Genomic DNA, 26,273 nt, shown 5'->3' with positions numbered 1-26,273 from the left:
GCTTTTTAAAAAGAATAACGCATCTTAGAGCAATATAATGTATATATCTCATTGCGTGTTTTCCCTAATATACTTCATAGATCAGGTGTGGGGGGGGGTCACTGTAACTATTCTTCCCTTGTCACCTCAGGTCTATAATCCAACGCAGCATAATAGAGGGGTCCACGATGGAGGAAGGGGGCGGTTATAGTCCCCACCCCCAGCCACGGGTTTATGTTGGATAATTTACAGCGTTTAAAATAGATCGGAAATTCTCAATGATTTTTGTGCTTCAAAGTGCATTTTGTTAAATGAAGTGCAATGAGCTTTCAACTTTCTGAAGATTTCGGACATCAAACTAGGTTTGTCATTATTAATTTTACCAATTGTTTTATTGATGTTTGTAGATCTATCAAATGTCTAACTAATGATAGCAGACAGTATGCTTGGACAGTTGAAACAAGTTAATAAAAAGTCTAGTGACAATTTAAGCGCAATTTCCTTATGTTATCCATAACAATTTTAAATCGAGATAAATCATATATTCAGCAAATTAATAATGCAACACAAGTAGTTTTAATAATTCAAAACAAAATAGAAACCTGTATGAAAATTGCGCTAAAAAAAGACAACTATATTAACCTATATCAACGGAGGCCTACACGATGCTCAGTTTAAAAAAGTAGTAAATATCATCCTAGGCCTACACGATGCTCAGTTTAAATGTTCTTAATTAATTTTTTGTGACCGAACGAAAGGATATTTTTGAAAACTTTCTTCCGCAATATTGGTCTAAATTATGGCAGGAATCGATTGGTAAATGTTTCAAGTCGCTAAGTGGTCTGGTTGCCGAGATATGGAGCAAAAACTGCATTTGTTCAAGGTTTTTTGGCTTTTCCGGGAAATCCAGGAAGGAATTCCGGGAATTCTTTTGGCCCACAATCATCCTTGGAACTTGCTTAACATATTTGCTTTGGAACTAGTCCTCGATATTGCTTCGTTGAGGAGGAGATACGACTTAAAGGTTGCGGACACACATCCATACACCCAGAAAGGACGAGTTAATAATCGCAATTGTCCGTATCGAAATTGCGCTAACAATTGTCCGTATGGAAATTGCGCTAAAATGGTGGGCAGGGATGGGAGGGTGGTAGTTTTGGTGAATGAAAAATGGAATGACATGGACCTGAATGGGTTGAGTTTATTACAAGATTTTTAACTTAATTTCTAAATGTTGCTTTTGTCTGTGGTCATGTATCGAAACTTGCGAGCGAAATTACAATACCCCTAAATAATATATATATATATATATATATATATATATATATATATATATATATATATATATATATATATATATATATATATATATATCCGCATACACACACAATACGCACAGATTTACGTATATGTATTGTGTGTGTACAGATCTGCCACTAATTACAGGTAACTAAATATGTATTTTCAGCTATGCATTATCCCAGGCGTAACCTGTTAACTGCTAGTGATCTTTTTGATAAAAATGATCTCCCAAATATACAGAAACTTCGATTGCATCTTCAAGAAGAAGGTCGGCTAGAGATAGATGCAGTGAAACAAATTGTAACAAGAGCTTCATATTTACTATCCCTTGAAAATAATTTGCTCGAAATTAATGGCACAATAAAGGGTTCGTATTTTTTTTACAAATGTTATTTAACTTGCTTTCTCGTCACGGGTCGAAAAGGGCGAGCAAAATAAATCAATTCTAACAGACCAATTTCTCTTACACTTCGTACTTTGGTCAAAACCCGATGGCAATTCACTCTGACATCAAATTTGACCTAATTAGATGATTAATTCATTTCAAAGAATTAATTTAAATTTCCCCTATAAAGTACTATCTACCGCGCCATTCCGAGTGTCACAACCTTTCACGGCACAGATCGCCATTTTGAATGTGGACTTGAACACCGCGATGGCGGATGTTTACATACCGAACAATCCGTGATGTCATATGTAAGAACTCATTTATACGCACATTATTCATGTTCATTTTATGCGCAACAGTTTTTAGACGTGCAACTATTGTACTAAAAAAAAATTAATTGCTGAAAAGAAAAATAAGCTTTTATGTCATAGTGAACTAAAAATGAGAAATAAATTACTTTCTTTAAATATAATAATAAACTAATATTTAAAGAACTAAAAATAAAAGCGTTGTTCTCTTTATAAATACTAGTAAAAGTATGCAATGCATAATTTAGCAATCCAAGCTTTTATTTTTAGTTATTAAAATAGTAGTTCATAATTATATTTAAAGAAAATCGTTTATTTTCTCATTTTTAGTGCACAATTACATAAAAGCTTGTTATTAAAATGTTTTTATGCATTTTATTTTATTTTTAAACTCATACGCAGGATCGGGTTCTCATATTGACAAATTAATAACGCGCCATCAATCTTTAAAGAGCTAACACGTTTTACAAAGACTGAATAATTCACTTAACACATAGGCCTACATCTAGTACAGGGGTCGGCAACCTTTTGAGACGGAAGAGCCAATAGTTACAATTTTCAAAATTTCCCTGTTTTTAAAGAGCCACTAACATTTTTATTTCAATATTTTATTATTTGATTAGGACTTGGTAAATAAATGTGATTTGTTATTTAAAATAAATAGCTTTAAATATGAGATATTATTTATTCACATAAAAACATACACATGTTTCGCCAGAATAATAAACTAAGTAATCAAATAATACAACTATAGGACTATTTTTTTCATTTTCAAAACTCATATCATATATCATAATGTAAAGAAAAACAACTTTAAACAGAATTAAAACACTTATCAGAGAACATTGAGAATATGTGCAGTAGAAAGTATACGGACAGCTGACAGCAGCTTGGGCACCAGCCCCACAGCCCCGTGCTTGCCCCTGCCCAATACCGACCTTTTCGAATGTTTTTAAATGGGGAATGTTATTTTTATTTAGAACTAGCGTACCCGTCCCCCGCGCGTTGCCGCGGGGATAGAAGTAAGTTTGACGAAATGTATTAGAAGGGATTTCAGCAACGCGTTACCAATCATATGTTCTAAGACGAGTGACCGTCTTTCCTAAAAGTGAGTTATTTAAATGTAAACAATGCCTGCGCTTGGATCATAAATATCGGGACACGGGTTTACCTACACTACCGCATGAAAACATTGAATGTACATTAATCACTCACCGAAATAATCAGGTAGAACACACTTCGGTGACCGCCCATGTGTCAGAGACGTAGAGGGGCGTCTCAGGACCCCCAACCCCGATTACACTACCGTATAGGCGCGGCGTACGACCCCTGGCTCCTTAAAACTAACAGGCGCCGTCGTGCCAAATAGTATCCTGTTAATAATGATGCTGATTTCGTCATTCGCTAAAGTGACACAAATGAACAGGATTTTTTTTTCTTTAACACGTAAAAATAGTATTTGACGTGTTTTAAACATCAGTGTGACTGATCAATATGCTAGAGTTACTAATGGTCTATTATTAGATGTTCGATCTCAATTTATGACTGGATTGTCTAATAATAGATGCTTATTGCATCATTCGCAAAGTGACGAAACACCACAGTAGGCTCCTTATATTCAAAAAGTTATTTTTTCATCTTTGGCAAGGTGACGAAACTGTACAGAAGGATTTCCTCGCGTTACAAAGTTATTTTTAGAAGCCTGTTGTAGTTTTACCGCTGAATATAGTAGTAACTCTTACTCGCTATGCAGGACGCTCGATTAACGGATGCCAAGTGCCAACATCGTCGCTCTAAAACTCTGGGCGCCAAACCGTGTATTGACGAAAGTTGTACCCTATATGGCGCTGCCCATAAGAAACTTTAGTTTTCTTTTTCGCAGAAATATTCTTGGGAGTATTCTCATCTACTCCCTAAAGTTTCATGGCACTCGGATGAACCGCATCCGAGTTTTATTTTTTATATACCGTGTATAGAGAAAACAAATCGCTCCCCCCGGGGGGGCGCCGACCTTGCAATATTAAACAATTTCTTTTGCAGAACCCTACCATTGAGTGATCTAATCATCTCCCCAAAGTTTCATGCTACACGGATGAACGGTGTGAAACCGAAATAGACGTTTATTTTTATAAACCGTATATAGAGAAAAATCGCAACCTCCCGTGGCGCCGCCCTTGTATGTGTATGTGTATGTGTGTGTGTGTATGTGTATTTGTATATGTATATGTATGTGTATATGTATGTGTATGTGTATGTGTATGTGTATGTGTATGTGTATGTGTATGTGTATGTGTATATATATATATATATATATATATATATATATATATATATATATATATATATATATATATATATATATATATATATGTATATATGTATATATATATAGGGGGGCCAGATTTTTTTTTTGCGGGGTGGCCCTTTTTTCTAGTTCCGCCACTGTACCAACTACGAACCGTATCTGTCAGTTAGAAGTGCCTGCAATTTCGCTCGGCCGTTTCGATCTAGACTGACGACAGAGGAAGTGAGTTAAATAAAAGCTTGCAAAAACCTCTTCGGGTAGTACGACTTGGCAAGAGGGATGTTACGTTTAAGGCAACTGTATAATGTATTTGCTTAAGAATAATTGAATTAGAAAATTTACATAAATCTTCACACATAATTACTTTATATATAGGCCTATGTATCGAAACCTGACCACTTTGTATCGTATATTTCTGACTTTACCAATAAGCAGTGCCGGACAAAAAGATTCGTCAGCCATCTTAACTCCCACGGGGGTCGCGAAGGACTTTCTGGGGTGAGGGGGCGCCAACTGGTAGACTAAACTACACAAAAACATTTGAATTTATTTTATTTATTTTTAATTTTTAATGGCGTTTTGAAGTTTGCATAATGGACACCAGCGAGAAAAGTCTCAAAGGTATTTGAGAGGTCCATAAATTAATTTTAAAAATCTTTCACGGCGTAGTTACAATTAATATGGTTATAAAATCCTGTCTGTCTGGTATTTTGCGGACTTTACTAAAGATTGGATGTATTTGATGTTTTTAATATTTTCGGTAACTAAATTAAAAAAAAAAAGCAAAAACAATTTGGTTTTCACGTGTAATGGCGACATAAACAATGGCATCCTGCTATTCGATAGGCCGCCATAAATTTTATTATACACATTGTAAGCTAAAAATAGAAAAACTAGGTCATGGTGTTTAAATTTGCATTGTTATTTAAAAACTTGATATGCAAAGTTTTGTAAACAAAATAACTATAAAGTGGGGCTTTCTGAAATCGATCACGGAGTTTCTTTACAGCCAATCAATGTTTGTCTTACGAAAGTGAAACATCGGGTTATAACTTCATCATCATCATCATCACTCCTTTGTGGCCCCTGGGGAGCAAAGGGCTGCAACCACACATCTCCAGCGGACTCGGTTTTGGGCTGCTCCTCTAATCTGTGCCCATGAGAGCCCAACTGTTTTCGCCTCTTCTAAAACCGTTCTCTTCCATGTTTTCCTGGCCGTCCCACCCTCATTTTCCCCTGGGGATTCCAGTCCAATGCATGTTTTGCGATGTTTTCTATTTCTTTTCTTAACGTGTGTCCGATCCATCCCCATTTACGGGCCTTGATGGGTTATAACTTAGGCTTGATGAAAATAAATAGAAATATAGCCTTAAACTCAACAAATTATTTTCAAGTTCTCTGGATCTGCAACTTGTATAGCATTGATTCTAAAAATATTAAATTTCTAAATTAATTTTAGGCTTAAGTTTTTAATAAAATTTTATCTTTTATTATTTTTATGGTTCTAAATCTAAAAAAGCACATTTTTATTCCATGTCATCAACATTACGGAAGGATTTTCGTCAACTCACTTGTGTCCATTTCATATTAAACGACGAAAGAGAGAGGGAGCAATTCCTCAAATGAACTCTATACTTTTCTATTTTTTTAAATTGTATTATTTATTCCGATTCATCTTTTCAAGCGAAATCTCGTGATTCCGGCGAGCGTTTGTTTTCCCGGCAGACATTTTAAAAACATTAACAGATTGTTAAAGTTTTCAGATTGTTCTTAGTTTTGAAACCCTTCTTAAAGAAAGCATCGTGACGTTGTGAATTAGTTATGATAAAACAGACTATGGTAAGAATTATGTTTACTTTGATTACGTTCGTTTAATTTTTATTTATTAACACTCAGAAGAAAATAAAAATAAAGTCAGGGAAGCTTGGCCATGATAAATTTTTTTGTTAAAAGGATGCCATTTTTAAACGAGTGACCTCGCCTATCTGCGTCTTAAAATCACATTGCATTGCATGAGAAAATAAAAACGCCTTGAGTGAATTTTGATTAACTTCCGAATGGGTAAGGTCAGAGGCGTAGCGAGGGGGGACGGGACGGCGGGGGGGGGGGGGGGGGGGGGGACATATGTCCCCGGGCGCCGACCTGAGGAGGGCGCCAAATTGAAAGTTTGTGGGGGGGGGGGGGGGATGCAAATGAAAAGTTCGTGGGGGGCGCAAATCGAAAGTTTGTCCCCGGGCGCCTGGAAGGGTCGCTACGCCACTGGGTGAGGTAGAACAGTAAAACTCCCCATGTCAACCGCCAAGGTGTCAGGGGAGTGGCGGAGTGTTCGTGGTAGTCATCAATTTCACTACCACCCAGAACCACATCTCCGTTATTTAAAAATTAAAAATGTATTCGCCAGAAGCTGTCAACAGAGTATATTAAAAAAAAAAAAAAAAACAAACAAAGGGAAACAGCTCAATTAACATTTTCAGAGAATCATCTACACATGGTTATATCTCTTCAATAAAAAAAAAAACACTGCAGTTCGCTGGCTGTCAAAAGGAAATGTCCTGAATCGTGTTTTTGAGCTGAAAGACGAAATCAAGCTGTTCTTGGAAGTGCAAGGGAAACAAGACCTTTTGATATACTTCAACGACAAAGAGTGGTTGGAGAGAGTAGCATACCTAGCAGATATATTCGAACAGCAAAATAGGCTTAACCTGAAGCTTCAGGGAAAAGAAACGAATATTATTTCTGTTCATGATAATCTCGGAGCATTTTTATCAAAGCTGCAAAATTGCCAAAAAAAAGTAAATCTTAGAAATATTGCTATGTTTGAGAGACTCTGCAGTGTGGTAGATGAATCTGATTGTGAGATAAATACAAATTTGAAATCTCTTGAAAACGAACTGCGGCTTTATTTCCCTGAGCTGAAAGAAGAAGAAACGGCATTGACACCTAACCTATTCTCTGCCTCCCTTGATGTTACCAGCATTCCTGATGAATTACAAGATGAATTCTTGGATTTGCGGAATGATTCCGAGGCACGTATTTTGTTTAATGAAAACCTGCTCACACAATTTTGGTGCAGTATTGCATCATTCATACCCAAAGGTGACATTGGTTGCCTTTTGAGTTTTAGTTCCTTTTAAGTCTACATATCTTTGCGAGAGTGGATTTTCAACACTTCTCCAATTAAAAACAAAACAAAGAAATAAATTAAACGAGCCGACTCGCGGCATATCATACGCCGTTATTTAGTTGTTTTATTTTCTACTTTTCAGTAATTCATAATTTGTGAATTCGACAGTACCAATGCTGCCACTGAAAATATTTGCTTTAAAACACTATCAGTAGGTCGTTAAGGACGATACTACCCCCACCGTCCTTTCCCCCAACCCCTACCCTACACCCCCCGTGTGAAAGCAGCCTCCTCTTAGTTATCTCCCCTAAGTTTAAAATCGTTTCAAACAAAATTATCTGCCCCTAATAGCCGTCACTAAACCCGGCTCCACGAATGTAAATATTTAAGGCGAACCACAGCTCAACAGACCATGTAGGGGTGGGGGCGGTAGGGTGCGCGCTTACAGCTTGTTTTCTAGCGTCTCTCAGAAGAGAATTATATATATAGATAGATGCTGAGAATGACATGAGGTTGGCGTTAACAAAAACCGAACCGCAAATTTTGAGGCTAGTTAATAGCATGCAGTTCCAACCATCGCATTGAAACTGTTATTAAAAAATGTACATTAAAATTATGCTATAAACATGTTATCTTGGTGTTTATGAATGTTCTTACTAATTTCGACTTTTAATTCTATGGGGGTCGCGGGTCACTTACTTTTTATAAAAGGGGGTCGCCACTCGAAAAAGTTTTGGAACCACAGCGTTATACTATGAACATTGAATGTTGACCAGCTTAACCCTGATTAAACGGTAATTCGCTTTTTATGTTGATTTAAAAGAAGGAATTGATCATTTTGCTAGAATAGGACCTCGACGAAAAAGGATGTTGTAGTTTTATTAACACGTTCTAGAAAAAAATTGTTATAAAATGCGTTTGTAATTAATTTTTTTTTCAATTTAATTAAAAATAAAGACCGATTTGTAAAACTGAATATGCATTAATAATATCTGCATTTACGAGTGTTATGCATTTCAATTTCTAGAATTGACATAATGCTATTGTAAAGTAAAATGTACGTGGATTCGAAAAAAATAGCTACGCAATATATATATATATATATATATATATATATATATATATATATATATATATATATATATATATATATATATATATACAATTAAAATATGAAGATAGGATACTCATTTCTAGCCTGAAAAAAATGTCTTTGTTTTTTTTTCAATAAAAACAAATTTCAACATCTCATGTGTGTGAATGATTAGTATTATAGAAAATCTGTTTTAATTTAAATCGGCCGTAATATTTCTTAACCTTGGGTCGGTCAAAAGAATATAAAATATCAAAGCTTTGTATATGTAATGTTTTCTAGTGTTATGTTTATTTTTATGTCTTTTTGTATTTATATTATTAATTTTAAATACATTTCCTTTTAATACTATATCATTCTTTAGTATGTATTTTATAAAAATAATTAAGAGAAGTAATTGCTTTTTAATTGTTTAGTACAAATCTTTTAAAATGAGCTTATGAGCACCCTTATTGACTATTAAAAAAAAAAGAGAAATAAGTCATATAAGTTGCTAAAACGTTTGCCTATCTTTCGCAATGATTTAAAAACAAAGGGAAAAAGAATAATCATCCAAGAGCGTGGGATGGTGCCTATGGAATAAAGATAATCCAAACGCAGCTACAGTATTCTTTTAACAAAACAACCATCAATTCAGAAATGAAAGAAAATTAAGTTTTTTATTTTAAAATATTTTTTTTCACGTTCTATATAAGTGTATTATATATATATATATATATATATATATATATATATATATATATATATATATATATATATATATATATATATATATATATATATATGAGGGGGCCAACGATATATTTTGCGGGGTAGCCCTTTTTTTCTAGTTCCGCCACTGGATACGCCTCTGCGTACAATATATAATACACAGTAGAACATAATTCTAGCGTCTCCAAGGAAAATTTATACAATAATTATATACTGTTAGAACAAAAAATCATATTATAAAATTGACATAGAACAAGATTATACTGGCCAAAATGCATCAACTTGTAGTTAGAACAATTTCAAATTGAAACGTTTGGTAGGAAGTAGATGACTTAGAGTCACGTAGATAAGTGGAGATTGAACATAATGCTTTTCTACATCATAGGGTCGAGTTTTTCAAAAAAATCAAAATTTGTAGTTAGGAGAAGATAATACTGAGGGGACGATATATATCTATCTATATACTACTAAAACTCAAGTTTGTTTACATGTTTGAATATTTATTTGTTTGTTTGTCTGATTGACTACTGTAGAGGATCTATGCTATATGGAGAAGTATAAAATAGTATGTAGGTAGAGAACAATTTTTATTTTCAGACAGACTGTAATTCACAAATTTATTTAAAGAAATTAATTAATTCATTGATTTATTCATTGGTAGATTAACAGAGTTTCTTCCAGGCATCTCTTCGGGGGGGCGAAGCCCCCCCGAAAATTTTTACCGCCCCCCCGAACGAAATGAAATTTATATAATTTATATAGAAAATATATACTTTTAACAGTGTCCGCCCCCCCGAAGAAAGTTTACCGCCCCCCCCCCGAAGATTTCAAGTGCCCCCCCGGAGAAAAAAGTCTGGAAGAAACACTGTAGATTAACCACTTTAATTAAAAATTTTTCAAACAATGGCTTAACTTTGACTGAATAGTTACGTCACATGAATTGTTTACTTTTTACTACAATAAAATGGCGGCTTCCATCATAGACTTTGTGGCCCATTCAAAAGTTTAACGCGTTATAAAGCTAATTTTCTGCCGGCTATAACTTTAACAATACGTCCGTTTGCTGTATTTATTACGTTTCAACACTATTATCAAAGTTTTAACACTTCTTTTTATTTTATTATAAAATACATTTAATTTGAAATAATTCTAGATCTAATTGGAGGGCTGATTCGCGTAGATTGTTACGCCGCTTAGAAGTAAAATATATAAGTTATTAACTTCTCGAGAGTATGAGCCTAGATAGTTAAGAGGTTAGCACATTAGGTTACCATGCGGGTGGCATGGGTTCTAGACATGTCAATGTTTTTTTAAAATTTATTTAATCTTTTTTTGTTTTAGTTGTGAATGATAATGTTGCCTTTGCCTTTTTCACCTGTTTCTTTGTCCTCAGTATATAACGTGGATAGTGTCGTCGGAGCCATGCTCAGCCGGAATCTTTTTTATTTTAAAGATAAAACATGTTGTCTGAGACTTGGCGGAACACTGGGCAGGTGAAGTAGTGTTGGGTAGGTGTAAAGTTCACCTGTGACGACAGCATATGAAGAGATAGTGTGGTCAGACCCACGTTCAGCCAAAATCTGTGTTTTCACAGACAAAAACATGTCTGAGTTGGGAGCACACTGGGCTGGTGAAGTAGAGTTGACCTGTTATTGTGACCTCAGCATATGAAAAGATTATGTTATCAGACCCATGCTCAGACGAAGTCAGTGTTTTTAAAAAAACTCAAAAACGTCTGAGGTGTGACGCCTTTTTGAATGTGGGGTCTGGTTATTTTGTGATAATAATTGACAGACATGATGTCATTTATGGATGACCCCCGAAACCCACAGTTATCTAACTAGATAACGGGTAGTCTAGTATACTACTAAAACTCAAGTTTGTTTACATGTTTGAATATTTTTGTTTGTTTGTTTGTTTGTCTGATTTCGTACTGTAGAACATCTACGCTATATAGAGAGCTGTAAAATAGTAGGTAGGTAGAGAACAATTTTTCTTTTCACAAATTTATTTAAAGACGTTAATTAATTTATTGATTTATTCATAGGTAGATTAACCACAATAATTTTAAATTTTAAGAACAATGGCTTAACTTTGACTGAGTAGTAACTTTTAATAACTCATTTTTTTTGTTTGTTTGTTTTTCTGATTTGTTATATGGGAGAGTCTGCATTATGTAAAATAGGTTTTGGGTGGTAAATATTGTTCTTTCTTAAACACACTGTTAATTACAAACTAATTTAAAGCCGTTAATTAATTTATTGATATATTCATTGGTAGATTAACCACATTAATTATAAAAGTTTAGAACAATAAATTTAGTAATAATGAAAAGATTTTTTTTTACAACGTTTTAATTTTTTTTTCATAATGGTAAGGTTGACTATCAGGGCCTCGCGGGGTACAGGGCAGGTGAAGTAGAGTTCACCTGTTTCTATGTTCTCAGCATATGAAGGGATAGTGTGGTCAGAGACATGCTCGGCTGGAATAGGTTTTTTAAACGATAAAAACATTTTGTCTGAGACTTGGCGGGATACTGGGCAAGTGAAGTAGAGTTGAGTAGGTCACCTGTGACGTCAGTATATGAAGGGATGGTCCGAAATCGGTGTTTTCGGTGTTTTTAAAAGATAAAAAAACATCTTTTTCAATGTGGGGTCTGTTTTTTGTGTGACGATAATTGACACTACAGTAGCGTAGCGAGGGGGAGGGGGGACGACATATGTCCCAGGGCGCCGACCTTAGGGGGCGCAAATTGGTTTGGAAAAATAAATTGAAAGGTTGAGGGGGGTACAAATCGAAATTTTGAGGGGGGGGGGGGTGCAAATCGAAATCTTGCGGGGGGGGGGGGGGGGGGGGTTGGTTCAAATCGAAAAGTTTCCCCCGGGCGCAGGGAAGGGTCGCTACGCCTCTGAGTGACAGAAGTGATGTTTTTTATGGATGACCCCCGAAACTCACAGTTATCCAACGGATGACGGGTAGTCTAATCTATCTATCTATCTATCTATCTATCTATCTATCTATCTATCTATCTATCTATCTATCTATCTATCTATCTATCTATCTATCTATCTATCTATCTATCTATCTATCTATCTATCTATCTATCTATCTATCTATCTATCTATCTATCTATCTATCTATCTATCTATCTATCTATCTATCTATCTATCTATTTATCTATCTATCTATCTATCTATCTATCTATCTATCTATCTATCTATCTATCTATCTATCTATCTATCTATATAAAAAGCAATGTATGTGCGTGTGTCTGTGTGTGTGTCTTTTATGCATTACCACACTTCTTATCACATCGCCGTGAAACTTTGGGAAGTTGTTGAGAATATTCCTGGGGAGGTTTCTGCGGAAAAAAAAATTTCAAATTCGCAGGGATGGCGCCCCGGCAGGGCGCGATTTGTTTTTCTCTATATACGGTATATAAAAATAAAAGTCTATTTTGATTTCACACTGTTCATCCGATAGCCATGAGACTTTAGTGAGTTCATTATACCACTCTAGGGAAGGGTTCTGTAAAAAAATCATTTTTAATTTCGCAAGGGCGGCGCCACGGGAGGGTCCGATTTTTCTCTATATACGGTATATAAAAATAATAAAAGTGATTGCAGTGACACCGTTCATCCAATAGGCATGAAACTTTAGGAAGTTGTTGAGAATATTTCTGGGGAGGTTTCTGCGAAAAAAATATTTCAAATTCGCAGGGGTGGCGCCCCGACAGGCGCGATTTGTTTGAATATGAGGAGCCTACTGTAGAGTTTCGTCACTTTGCGAATGGTGCAATAAGCATCTATTATTAGACAATCCAGTCAGAAATTGAGATCGAGCATATAATAATAGACCATTAGTAACGCTAGCATATTGATCAGTCACACTGATGTTTAAAACACGTCAAATACTTTTTTTACGTGTTAAAGAAAAAAATCCTGTTCATTTGTGTCACTTTAGCGAATGACGAAATCAGCATCATTATTAACAGGATGCTATTTGGCACGATGGCGCCTGTTAGTTTTAAGGAGCCAGGGGTCGTACGCCGCGCTATGCGGTAGTGTAATGTTTTCATGCGGTAGTGTAGGTAAACCCGTGTCCCGATATTTATGATCCAAGCGCAGGCATTGTTTACATTTAAATAACTCACTTTTAGAAAAGACGGTCACGCGTCTTAGAACATATGATTGGTAAGGCGTTGCTGAAATCCTTCTAATACATTTCGTCAAACTTACTTCTATCCCCGCGGCAACGCGCGGGGGACGGGTACGGTAGTATATATATAAAACAATGTATGTTTGTGTGTGTGTGTGTGTGTGTGTCTGTCTTTTATGCATTACTACACCTCTCATCACATCGCCGTAAAACTTTGGGAAGTTGTTATGAATATTCCTGGGGAGGTTTCTGTGTAAAAAAAAATACAAATTCGCAGGGGTGGCGCCCCGGCAGGGCGCAATTTGTTTTTTCTCTTTATATGGTATATAAAAATAAAAGTCTATTTTGGTTTGACATCGTTCATCCGATAGCCATGAGACTTTGGGGAGTTCATTATAACACTCTAGGGAAGGTTTCTATGAAAATATAATTTTTATTTTCGCAAGGGCGGCGCCACAGAGGGTGCGATATTTCTCTATATACGGTATATAAATATAATAAAAGTGAATTGCAGTGACACCGTTCACACGATCGCGGTGAAACTTTGGGAAGATGTTGAGAATATTCCTGGGGATGGTTCTGCATAAAAATCATTTTTAATTTCGCAAGGGCGGCGCCACAGTGGGTGCGATTTTTCTCTATATACAGTAAATAAATATAAACGTCGATTGCGGTTTCACAGCGTTCATCCGATCTCCATCAAACTTTGGGGAGTTGATTAGAAAAGTCCAGGGAAGGGTTCTGCAAAAATTCTTTTTTAATTTCGCAAGGGCGGTGCCTCGAGAGGGTGCGATTTTTCTCTACATGACATGTGGTATATAAAAATAATAAAAGTGAATTGCAGTGACACTGTTCACACGATCGCAATGAAACTTCGCTAAGTTGCTAACAATACTCCTGGGGATGTTTCTGCGAAAAAAAACTCTATTCGCATGGCATGGCGCGATTTGTTTTTTCTCTATATACGGTATATAAAAATAAAAGTCGATTTCGGTTTGACACCATTCATCCGATCGCCATCAAACTTTGGTCAGTTCATTAGAACACTCTTGAGAAGGGTTCTGTGAAATATAATTTTTAATTTCGCAAGGGCGGCGCCACGGGAGGGTGCGATTTTTCTTTATATACGGTATTTAAACATGGTAAAAGTGAATTACGGTGACATTGTTCACACGATCTCCATGAAACGTTGGGAAGATTTTGAGAGTATGCCTGGGAAGGTTTCTGCGCTAAAAACATTTTTAAATTCGCAGGGGTGGCGCCCCGGAAGGGCGCGATTTGTTTTTTCTATATGTATGGTATATAAAAATAAAAGTCGATTGCGGTCTCACAACGTTTATCCGATAGCCATCAAACTTCAGGGACTTGATTAGAACTTTCCAGGGAAGGGTTCTGTAAAAAAAGTCATTTTTATTTTCGCAAGGGCGGCGCCACAGGAGGGTGCGATTTTCTCTCTATACGGTATGAAATAATAAACGCCGATTGCCGTTTTAAATGCGTTCATCCGATTGCCATCAAACTTTAGGGAGTTCATTAGAACACACTGGGGAGGGGTTCTGTAAAAAAATCATATTTAATTTCGCAAGGGCAGCGCCACGGGAGGGTGCGATTTTTCTTTATGTACGGTACATACAAATAAAAGTCGATTGCTTTTTCACACCATTCATTCGATCGGTATCAATTTTTGGGGAGTTAATTAGAGCACTCCAGTTAGGGGTCCGGCAAAAAATATTTAGTAATTTCGCAAGGGCGACGCCTCGAGAGGGTTCGATTTTTCTCTAAATACGGTATATAAAAAAAGTGTCAGATACGGTTCGACACCTTTCATCCGTGTGCCATGAAACTTTGGGGAATTGATGATAATACTCCCGAGAAAGTTTCTGTGAACAAAATAATGAAATGATGCAATTAGCATCTATTTTTAAACGAGCCAATCAGAAATTGAGATCGAGCTTCTAATAATACACCATTAGTAACGCTACAAATTGCATCAGTCACACTGATGTTTATAACACGTCAAATCATTTTTTTCTACGCGTTAAAAAAAAATCCTGTTGATTTGTGTCACTTAAGCGATTGACGCAATCTGCATCATTGTTTCCGGATGCTATTTGGCGCTCTGGGTTATTCTGTGAGTACTATGGCGCCTATGTTAGTTGTAGCCAGGGGCCGTACGCGGCGCCTCTGCGTTAGTGTAATCAGGAGAGTGCCCATCTATGTCCCTGACACATGGGCTGTCACCGAAGTGTGTTCTACTTCATTATTTTGGTGAGTGATTAACGTTATGTTTTCATGCGGGAATGTTGGTATTGTAGGTAAACCCGTGTCCCTATATTTATGATCCAAGCGTAGGCATTGTTTGCATTTAAAAAAACTCAGTTTTAAAAAACAAGGTCAAGCGTCTTAGAACATAGGATTGGTAACGCATGGATGAAAACCTTCTTATATAGTTCATCATACTTTCTTATATCCGCGCGTTGCCGCGGGGACGGGTATGCTAGTATTATATAAATCTTTGCTTTTTAGCTTCACAGATCATCTAATTCGAGCTACGGATTAACTATAACGTACGCCATTTTTCGTCTGTCCGTCCGTAGATTCTAGATAGAAATCTATTAAGAATTTATGTCAATAATGAGCTTCTTTTCTAAACAATTTCAGGCCTTAATTATTTGTATACAAATCTTTGATTTTTAGCAATCGCATTTCCCAAATCAGGATATAATTTAATTTAAAAACAATAATCGCGTAATTTTAGTTTCTTACGCTGACTATAAGTAAAATATAACACAATACATTTTCACCCAGTGGTATGGGTCCAGCTGGCCGAGATGATAGTATAATTGTTGTGCGGGTGGTTCAATTTTGATGCACATTATGTCAATTTCCTTTTTTAAATTTTCCCTTACAGATAATGCACAGCGATAAATCACAAAACACACGATTGGTTCTAATAGATTATTATTAGTTTGACGTTAGCTTCAATAATTTATTTATTTAATATTAAAATGAGGTTCCAGCTTAGAAAATATTATAGAAAGAAATCGATGTTTTTGAAAGATTAAAAAACATGCAAGCTTATGTGTGACTTCTTTTTAGATGTGAATGATAAATTTGCCTTTCGGGACACGGGCCAGGTGAAGTAGAGTTCACCTGTTTATGTGACCTCTGCATATGAATGGATAGTGCGGTCATACCCATGCTCAGCCGAAATGGGTGTTTTGAAAAGACAAAAACATGTTGACTGGGGTGTTTTTTTTATTGTGGTGTCTGACTTTTTGTGACGATGTTTGACAGTGAGGTTAGTGTGATGGGGGGTTTATATATAATTTCTTTATATTCGAGTCGGCAAAGCTCATGGTTCTTCTTCTTCTTCTTCTTCTTCGTTCTTAATTGATAGTGTTGAAGGGGATCGAGATTTATCTGCCAGTGGGTTTGAACTCGAGACTTTGTTCGAATTTATCGCCGACCCGCTCATGGTTGATAAATTCGAAAAAAGTCAAACACACAAAAAAAACACCAACAAACAAAACATCAAACAAGCATAGAAAAAAACACACTAAAACAACGAAACAAATCGAAACAAAAAACACCCAGCTAAGTTACAACCGTAGCCTCCACTGTAAATTCTCGTCCTGACGAAAACAATAAAAGAAAAAAAAAACGACGAGCAAGCCCGGCCGGTCACTTTTAAACCACTTTACCGGAAGGACAAATCCACACCGGAAAGAAAATTATGAACTATCATTGACACTATCATACAGTACCAGAGGCGTATCCAGGTTTTCGGAGTAGGGGTAGCGAAAATAGCACAAAAAAAAAAAAAGGCGCCAGGTTTTCGGTGTAGGGGTAGCGAAAATAGCAAAAAAAAAAGGCGCCGAATTTGTAACATATCTTCTATATAAGTGTATATATATATATATATATATATATATATATATATATATATATATATATATATATAAAACTGTATCTGTATATCTAAATCTGTCTGTCCGTCCGTCTGTCTGCCGGCCGGCCGACCGGTCAGTCGGTCGATCGGTCGGTCGGCCATCCGGTCCGCCAGCCTGCCTGCCTGCCTATCTATCTATCTATCTATCTATCTATCTATCTATCTATCTATCTATCTATCTATCTATCTATCTATCTATCTATCTATCTATCTATCTATCTATCTATCTATCTATCTATCTATCTATCTATCTATCTATCTATCTATCTATCTATCTATCTATCTACCTACCTACCTACCTACCTACCTACCTACCTACCTATATATATATATATATATATATATATATATATATTAGCTGTATGTTATTGCTTCGCTATGATGTAAAATAAATTTAATGTAGCACTCTAAACAAATAAAAAACCACACAAGGTAGGCCGACAAAACAAAAAAATGTGTATATATATATATATATATATATATATATATATATATATATATATATATATATATATACTACAACCAAAAACAATGAACGCAGCATAATCTGTTTCGTAATCCTTGTAAAACAAGTTAATAAAAAGTCTAGTGACAATTTAAGCGCAATTTTCTTAATTAATTTTTTTGTGACCGAACGAAAGGATATTTTTGAAAACTTTCTTCAGCAATATTGCTCTAAATTATGGCAGGAATCGATTGGTAAATGTTTCAAGTCGCTAAGTGGTCTGGTTGCCGAAATATGGGCAAAAAACTGCATTTTTTTTTAGATTTTTTGGCTTTTCCGGGAAATCCAGGAAGGAATTCCGGGAATTTTTTGGCCCACAAACATCCTCGGAACTTGCTTAACATATTTGCTTTTGGAACTAGTCCTCGATATTGCTCGTTGAGGAGGAGATACGACTTAAAGCTGCGGACACACATCCATCCATCCATCCATCCATCCATCCAGAAATAACGAATTAATAATCGCAATTGTCAGTATGGAAATTGCGCTAAAAATTACACAATAATTTCTGGGACATTTACTAAGACAAGCGAAAATGGGAAATAATCAATATATTAATATAAATATGTATATGTCTACACATATTATTATAAATATCAAAACAAATCAATAATTACCTAAGAATCTAATAAAGTAGCTTAACACTATTCGTTTTTTTTTTTAAAAATATTTTGTCTACAATCAGAATTAAATATATTGTCATCATAAATGCTAAAGTATTATACCATAATGAAAGTTTATTAAAAAAGAGTTGGTATAAAAAACAGCTTTTCTTTGTAATAGTAAATCATTCGGAATAATAGCCAACATATTAATACTAATAGTTTCGCTGTCTGTCTATCTATCTATCTGTCTGACAAGAACGCTATAGAGAAAACACAAGCAAATTAAAAACATGCATAGTAATTCGAAAAACGAAGTATGACGCGGTCACATTTAGCACAGAGTAGAAAATAATCTCAAGCCGGATAGTGCACACATTACTATGACGTCATTGATTATCGAGTAAACATTCAATACAAAGGCAATTTGGTCTAATCTAAGTGGTTTGCGTGAAGAGTTTCTTTCATACAATTCTTCGGGTAGGGGCGAAGCCCCACCCCCGCGTAAGAACGTCTGAGCCCCCCCCCCCCCCCTCCCCAACTCAAAAGAAATTTCCTCATCGATACTCTATAATAAAATTACCGCCTAATTAATGTGTCTAATCTAAAAAGTGGTTTTCTTGCAATTTCTTTAATGCAATTCTTCGCGTAGTGGCTATGCGCGACACCAGTGTTTCTTTCAGACTTTTTCCTCCACGGAGAGGGGTGAGGGTACTTGAAATTTTCGGGGGCGGGGGGTAGAATTTTCGAGGAGGGGGCGGACACTGGAAAAAGTATATAATTATATTTCGTTGAATGGGACGGTAGACATGTTTTTTTAGGGGGGGTGGGGGGGGGGGGGTGGAGGTGGGGGGGGGGGGTGGGGGGTGGGGTGGTTTTAGTTTAGACTTTTTCCTCCCCGGAGAGGGGTGGGGGTACTTGAAATTTTCGGTGGCGGGGATAGAATTTTCGGGGAGGGGGCGGGCACTGGGAAAAGTATATAATTATATTTCGTTGAATGGGACGGTAGACATGTTTTTTTTTGGGGGTGGGGGGGGGGGGGTGGGGGTGGGGGGGGTGTGTGTGTGGGGGGGGGGGGGTGGTTTTAGTTTAGAGAAAAGAGACAGCACTATCAGCCTAGCGCCCGTTGTATCCTTCCTCAACGGGCCATTTTTCTCGTAATTAAAATATCCGTCTTACATTTCAGATCATGCACTTTTTAATAAGCATCTGACTTTTAGTGTTCTTTAAAAATACTTTTTTAACATAATGAGAAGGTATGGGTTAGATCACTGTATTGCTCGCATGTATACTGATTCAAAAATAGATTTGAATAAATAGCGGATAATTAACTGTTCGATCAGTGTTAGTTTAAATTGAGTTGTTGTTTCTTTCCAATATAGCATTATTCAATTATAATATAGATCTAGATCTAGTAACTAAAATAATGATTAATAGAAAGTTGATACTGTTTCATATAATTTGTAATCGTAATCAAACTGTCATAATACTACTACTTCATCGAGATGACGTTGTTGACCTTGTCAAAATTTCTCCACCGCTACGCAGTTCGCCCATAAGTAAATTTAAATAGAGGTGCCACATTAGTTGTTTTTGTGTCTGTATTGTAATTTAAAAAAAATAAATTACACGATTTAAACTGTATATATAAAGTAATTTTGTTTGAAGTTTTATATGTAACATTTTCTAATTCAATTATTTGTAAGCAAATACATTATATAGTAGCCTTAAACTTAACACCCCTCTTGCCAAGTGATACTACCCGTAGAGGTTTTTTTAAACATTGCAATGCATCGTAATGGTTATTTTTAGAATGACAAACTGATACAGCTGCTAATATGTGTTGTAAACGTTGACTCTACTAGTCTATTACTGTTATAATTAATTTCTGCATGAAATAAATCTTGTGATTTGCATAGATGTGCCGACATAAGATACATTTTTAACAAATATCAATGTTTAAAACTTTGAGTTTTAAAAGTTTCCAAAAAGACGCCACATTGCTAAAAATGGCCAGAGGGGGAGCAGCAGCTCCCCCTGCTGCCCCCCCCCCCCCCTGCACACGCTACTGTACAGAACATTCGTAAAAATAATAATTTCTCCCGCTCACACTAAGAAGAGGTATTTACTTCAACTCGTCACATTAAGTCGAATTAATTCATGTTGCCATTCACTGTGGCCTAAATTATTAGTAGTCGATTTTGAAAATAAAAGTTAGCTAAAATAATAGCAAGCGTTTTTTTTAAACAACCATGATGCTTATTCAAGTAGTAAACCATACACATTTCATCTAACTGTCCAGTGAATATTTGCCTTGATTGTAAATCGAAATAAACATAATATCGTAAGATAAACCCCAACGTAATTGCCAATATTGCTATATTTTTAAAACCCTGATACTAAACTTATTAGTTTGGTTGTTTAGTATGTTAATGTGTATGCATTTGTGTATGCAATACTGTATTAAAACACGTTGGATAATTTCTAAAAGAAAGCGGTTGTCTCAAATATTTTTATAACGATACAGTTGTAGGTAGTCTGCACGGTCATTTCTATGATTTGTTGACAATCTTAGACCGACCAAACCTTGTGCCTGACGAGAAGTATGTTTTTCTAGGATCGTATGTACACGGTGGAATGTTTGGATTTGAGGTGAGTGATTTATATCTTTAGATCTCCTTATCAAGACGTACGCTATGAAACGTATGAAATTTTCTTAGCAAAAACGAATACAAATTACTTTTTAAAAACAACATAAATACCATTGAACAGCCGGGTTTTTACAAGCTTTTATTTTAACTCACTTCCTATGTCTGTCGTCAGTCTAGATCGAAACGCCGGAGCGAAAATTCTGACACTTCTGACAGATACGGTTCGTAATTAGTACGTGGGTCAAGACATGAAGACAATGCATCGTGACATTCAATTTGACTTAATTGGATGCATAATTAATTTTTTATGAATTTATAAAAATTTGGACCGAATTAGTAGGCAGTTCCATCCACACGCGTCATCACGGCCGTTTTGGGCGTGGAGCGAGGGGGGCTCTACGTCAAAAGCGCGTCATCACGTTCAATAGACTGGCGATGGTCTTTAGTCGGGTCAGCAGTCTAGTTCTTTACCACTGGACTTCGTCATTCCATAATACTTTACTGAAACTTGAGTTATAAATTTGACAATAGTTTTAGTCATGTAACTATTGTAAATAAAAGATGTAAAGTACTGGAAAAAAAGTATTCATAAAAAACGTTTTAGTAACAAGCTTTTATGTAATAAAGCACTAAAAAAGTAGAAAACAAATTATACACTACTAATACTATTTAAATAACTATGAAGAAAAGCGTGGATCTCTTCCTAAATATTAGTCACTACCATTTAAATTACTATAAAGAAAAGCGTGGGTCACTTAAGTATCTATTGGATACCTTCATTAATATTTAGGAAGAGACCCACGCTTTTCTTTATAGTTATATAAATAGTAGTGTATAATTTATTTTCTACTTTTTAGTGCATTATTACATAAAAGCTTGTTATTAAAACTTTTTGTATGAATTAGTTTTTAACGGATTGATTTAAGTCTCTTAATGAGTGTGTGCATTTAATATGGTGTTGTGTTGACTAATAATGTAGGAATATATATTATTTAGTTTTTCTAATTGGTACTGATTGCCTGTTATTTTAAATGTGTCGGGCTTTTAGCTATTTAGTTATTTCTTTGCTTTGTCACTAATATCTTTCAGCGTGTAGTAAAGCACATTGCGTTTGGACCAAATATCTATTTTATAAAATATTTTTCTCAAACAAGTATACATTAAAATATATGAAATACATAGGCCTATAATTCACGTGTAACGAGTACAGACGGCTGGTAATACATAACCATTAATAGAATAGGGATTATTTTACTTTTTACCTTTAGCCAATTACCTATAACCCTTGTACTTTTTAACCTTTAATATTCACCAGTCATCCTTTATCTTCTGCCTTTCACCTTTTACATCACCCTTATCTTAATCTCCTGACACTAAATGTACACCTAGCCATGTTTTTTTAAAAATATTTTTAACAATATACCTGGTGACAGGACAAATGATCTCTCAGACAAAATATCTCTCGGACAAATGATCTCAGGACAAATAATATCATGGACAAATCATCTCCGACAAAATATCTTAAACAAAATATCTCATTATGCATTACTACACCTTTCATCCGCAGTAGCGTAGCGAGGGGGGGGGGGGGGGGGAGGGGGGGACACATATGTCCCTGGGCGCCGACCTTAGGGGGCGCCAAAATGGGTTGGAAAAATAAATTGAAAGGTTGAGGGGGGTGCAAATGGAAAGTTTGAGTGGGGGGGGGGTGCAAATGGAAATCTCGAGGGGGTGGTGCAAATCGAAAGTTTGAGGGGGGGGGTGCAAATCGAAAAGATTGTGCCCGGGCGCCGGGAAGGGTTGCTACGCCTCTGTTCATCCGATCGCCTTGAAAAGTTAGGATATAATTGGGAATACTCCCATGAAGGTTTCTGCGAAATGAAAATTTTAATTCCGGAGGGACAGCGCCCTGGCAGGGTACAATGCGATTTTTCTCTATTTGTGCGCTAAATAAAAATAAAAGTCGAATACGGTTTGACAATGTTCATCCGAGTGTCACGAAACTTTGTGGAGTTGATGAGAATACTCCAGGGAAGGTCTCTGCGGGAAAAAATAATTTCTTTGAGGCGGCGCCTCGTCGTCAGGGTACAATTTTTAAAAATATATAAGGTTTTAAAAATTAAAAGTCAGATTCGGTTTGGCGCCCAGAGTTCACGAGCGACTGTCGTAGCACTTGATATCCGTTGATTTGGCGTCCTACATACAGAGTCAGGGGTATACTTGACTCAACGGTAAAACTGCACCAGGCACAGCCGCCCCCACCCCATCCCCTCCGAGGCGATTGAGTGACCCGTAACCCTCAACGATTCCCCTTTAGCTTTATGGCTTTAGTTTTGTTTTTGCGAAAAAAGGCTGTACACTAACGACACGATGGGCTACAATAATTTTTTACTAAAACTTAATCTCATCTTCCGGCGCCCCAACAGGGTGCAATATGATGTTATACGACACAGGAGCGTTTTGGTCGGAGAGACAGCAGGATGTAACTTTTATGTACATTAGATACAAATTCTCCCCCGCTCGAGCTATGGCGACTACGTTCGTTTAAAAAAAAGGCTATACACTAAAGACTATATGTTATATATATATATATATATATATATATATATATATATATATATATATATATATATATATATATATATATATATATATATACATATATTCGACTACCGGCCAGTCCCTTCACTAGCATTTTAGATAACCTTATCTGTAAAGATCTATAACTAATGTGCTAATTAACCAGCACATACACAGCACTGCCCGGGGTTCGGGAATATATAAAAAAAATTAATTTAAAACCTTTTTTAAATATGAACGTTTGAGAAAATATAAGAGCAAACATAACGCGAACGTGAACGCAAACATTAACATAAACATACATACTAAAAGCTACAGATACGGCTGTGCAGTGTTTCTTCCAGACTTTTTTCTCTGGGGGCGGGGGAGAAGCACTTGAATTTTTCGCGGGGGGGGGGGGGGGGGGGGGGGGGGGGATGGACGACTAAAATTTCCGGAAGGGCGGACAGTAGTAAAAGTTTAAATTTTCTATATAAATTCTATTTCGTTGAGGAGGGGGGTAGACATTTTACGGGGGGAAAAGGAGTTTCCTAATTCCTATGCATGGTGGTCACTGAAGAGTAAATCGGAGCTCCCAACCGTTAAATAATGGTGGGGCGCTAGAAGGTGCTGCTGGTCCCAATAGGCATTTGATTATCGCATGCTTAATGTACAGCGCTCTTTAAAAAGAATGTAGACGCCATTCGGTCCTCTGACGATCCCTCCGTCCATCCATCCATTTATCAATCCTTCTATCTATTCAAACATTCAACATTAATCCATCCATCCAGTCATCAATCCATTCATCAATCCATCCATCTGTTTACCTATCAAACCTTCCATCCACTCATTCAATCATCCCTCAGTCTATCAGTCCATCTGTCCTCACCCATCCACCCACCCTTATATACTCCATAGCCATTCTAAGAGCGTAACATTATTTTTTAAAATGATTTTACATTGTTGGAATTGAAAACATAATGTGACACAACTACACCATCGCCAATAATAACTTAACCGTGAACAATTACCATTTTGCTGTCTATATGACTAATAGTCTCAAAAACACCAAATGTTTGAAGGAAATCGCTGCAGTAGATGTGGGTCAAAATCGATCTGCAAAATTTGCCACAAAAAACTTTTTGACTTATAAAAAAAAACTTTAAAAACAAACTTAGAGTCATTCAGATTTATCTTTTTTTTTTGTTATTCGTCGTTTCAGACTGTTATCTACCTATTCGCCTTAAAGATTTCCTACCCATCAAAAATATTTATGTTAAGGGGTAATGAAGACTGTCGAGTGATTGGAGATCTTCAGTTTGCTGCAGAATGTAAGTGCATTTTAAACATATTTCTAATTATATGGAGCTCTAGAAAGGATTAACTTCGATGCTCCGCAAGTAATAACTTTTTACAAGCTTTTATTTTGTTCGCAACGTCCGTTTGTTGGCTTGTTTGCTTGTGGTGTTGTGGCAAATCTTGTAACTGAACTTTGACCAATTTCTAAAGCAGCGATTTCATATGAATGAATATCTATTTCTTAATTTAATAAGACAATGAATTAGTGATTAAATTATAATTAATCGAGTTCGAATCTAAGGGGAGATAACAAGATTAAATGCTTTCGCTCCCTCGATAGATTACTATAATAACCGAAGGGGAAGCGATCACCCGATGAGCTGAGGTGTGGTTCATGCTGAATATTGTCTGGTCACGTTTGTTCGCTGGAGTGTCGATGACTTAGAGGTCGTAATCTACTCGTCAGGTTTTAACAATATTCAATATTAAAAGGGGAGATAACTAAATTTAAAAATAGCGATCTTACTATCAGCTCGCCGTAGAGGGCGAACTAGTGTCACAGTTGACTACTGTTGACTACAAAAAAGGAAAAGGGATGGTGAAGATAACCGCCCTTCACGAGCTAATGATAGTGTTTTAAAGCAAAATATATTCAGTCGCAACTAATTGAATTCACAAATGATGAATTACTGAAAAGTAGAAAATTAAACAACTTAATAGCGGCGTATGGTTACGGCGAGGGTCAGCTGGTGCTTACTATTTATGCAGATTTAACACAAATCTTTTTACTTCTTCTATAGCATAGAGCCTCAACCAAGACCTTCAATTTTATCCGGTCACCGGCTGTTAATTCTGTGGCCTCCCAAGACATGGCCGCTGTCTTCAATTCTCCAAGGAGACTCTGTCTCCAGGTCTTTAAAAATCTGTCTAAGATATTTGTTTGGATATTTCTGTGTTTGCCATGAAGACTCCCTAGTATTCTGCTTTTTATAACAAAACTGCCTTGACATTTGACTTTACTAATTTTCGTAATGTTGGAGATGACAGAATTCTTCCACACGAGTCGCAGAACGGCTCTGTTAATTCTAGAACGTATGTCCTCCTCTATGCCTCCCTATTAGCTGATCTTGCTACTGAAGTAGACACATTTCTCCAAATTATTTACATATATTGTGCCATCTATTGTTAGTGGTGCCTCTTGGTTATTGTTGGTTTTCATTACTGCTGACTTTCATTTGTTGACCCTAAGACCTACTCGCTGTGTGGTGGCTCCTAATGCGTCAAATTTTCTTGCATATCTTGCAGCCGGTGTAAGGTAGGATCAGCTGCATACTTTA

At 36.2% G+C, this 26,273-nt stretch overlaps 1 protein-coding gene across 1 annotated transcript; it reads left to right on the top strand.

Annotated features, from left to right (window-relative positions):
- Positions 1 to 326: 326 nt before the first annotated feature.
- LOC131958311 (protein phosphatase 3 catalytic subunit alpha) lies at positions 327 to 24,968 on the top strand (the record flags this gene model as incomplete). Its single annotated transcript, XM_059323270.1, is given in 4 exon segments — positions 327 to 341; positions 1,448 to 1,648; positions 20,955 to 21,079; positions 24,860 to 24,968. Coding segments are annotated over 3 exon segments (433 nt in total), but the record flags the coding sequence as incomplete, so codon positions are not given.
- Between the last annotated feature and the right edge of the window lie 1,305 nt (positions 24,969 to 26,273).

This window comes from Physella acuta, unplaced genomic scaffold, assembly GCF_028476545.2.
Source record: "Physella acuta isolate Inbredline_101_S28 unplaced genomic scaffold, ASM2847654v3 ptg001315l, whole genome shotgun sequence".
Lineage (NCBI taxonomy): Eukaryota > Metazoa > Mollusca > Gastropoda > Physidae > Physella > Physella acuta.
Note: the sequence above shows the minus strand (reverse complement) of the source record. Positions and strands in the feature narration are given on the sequence as shown.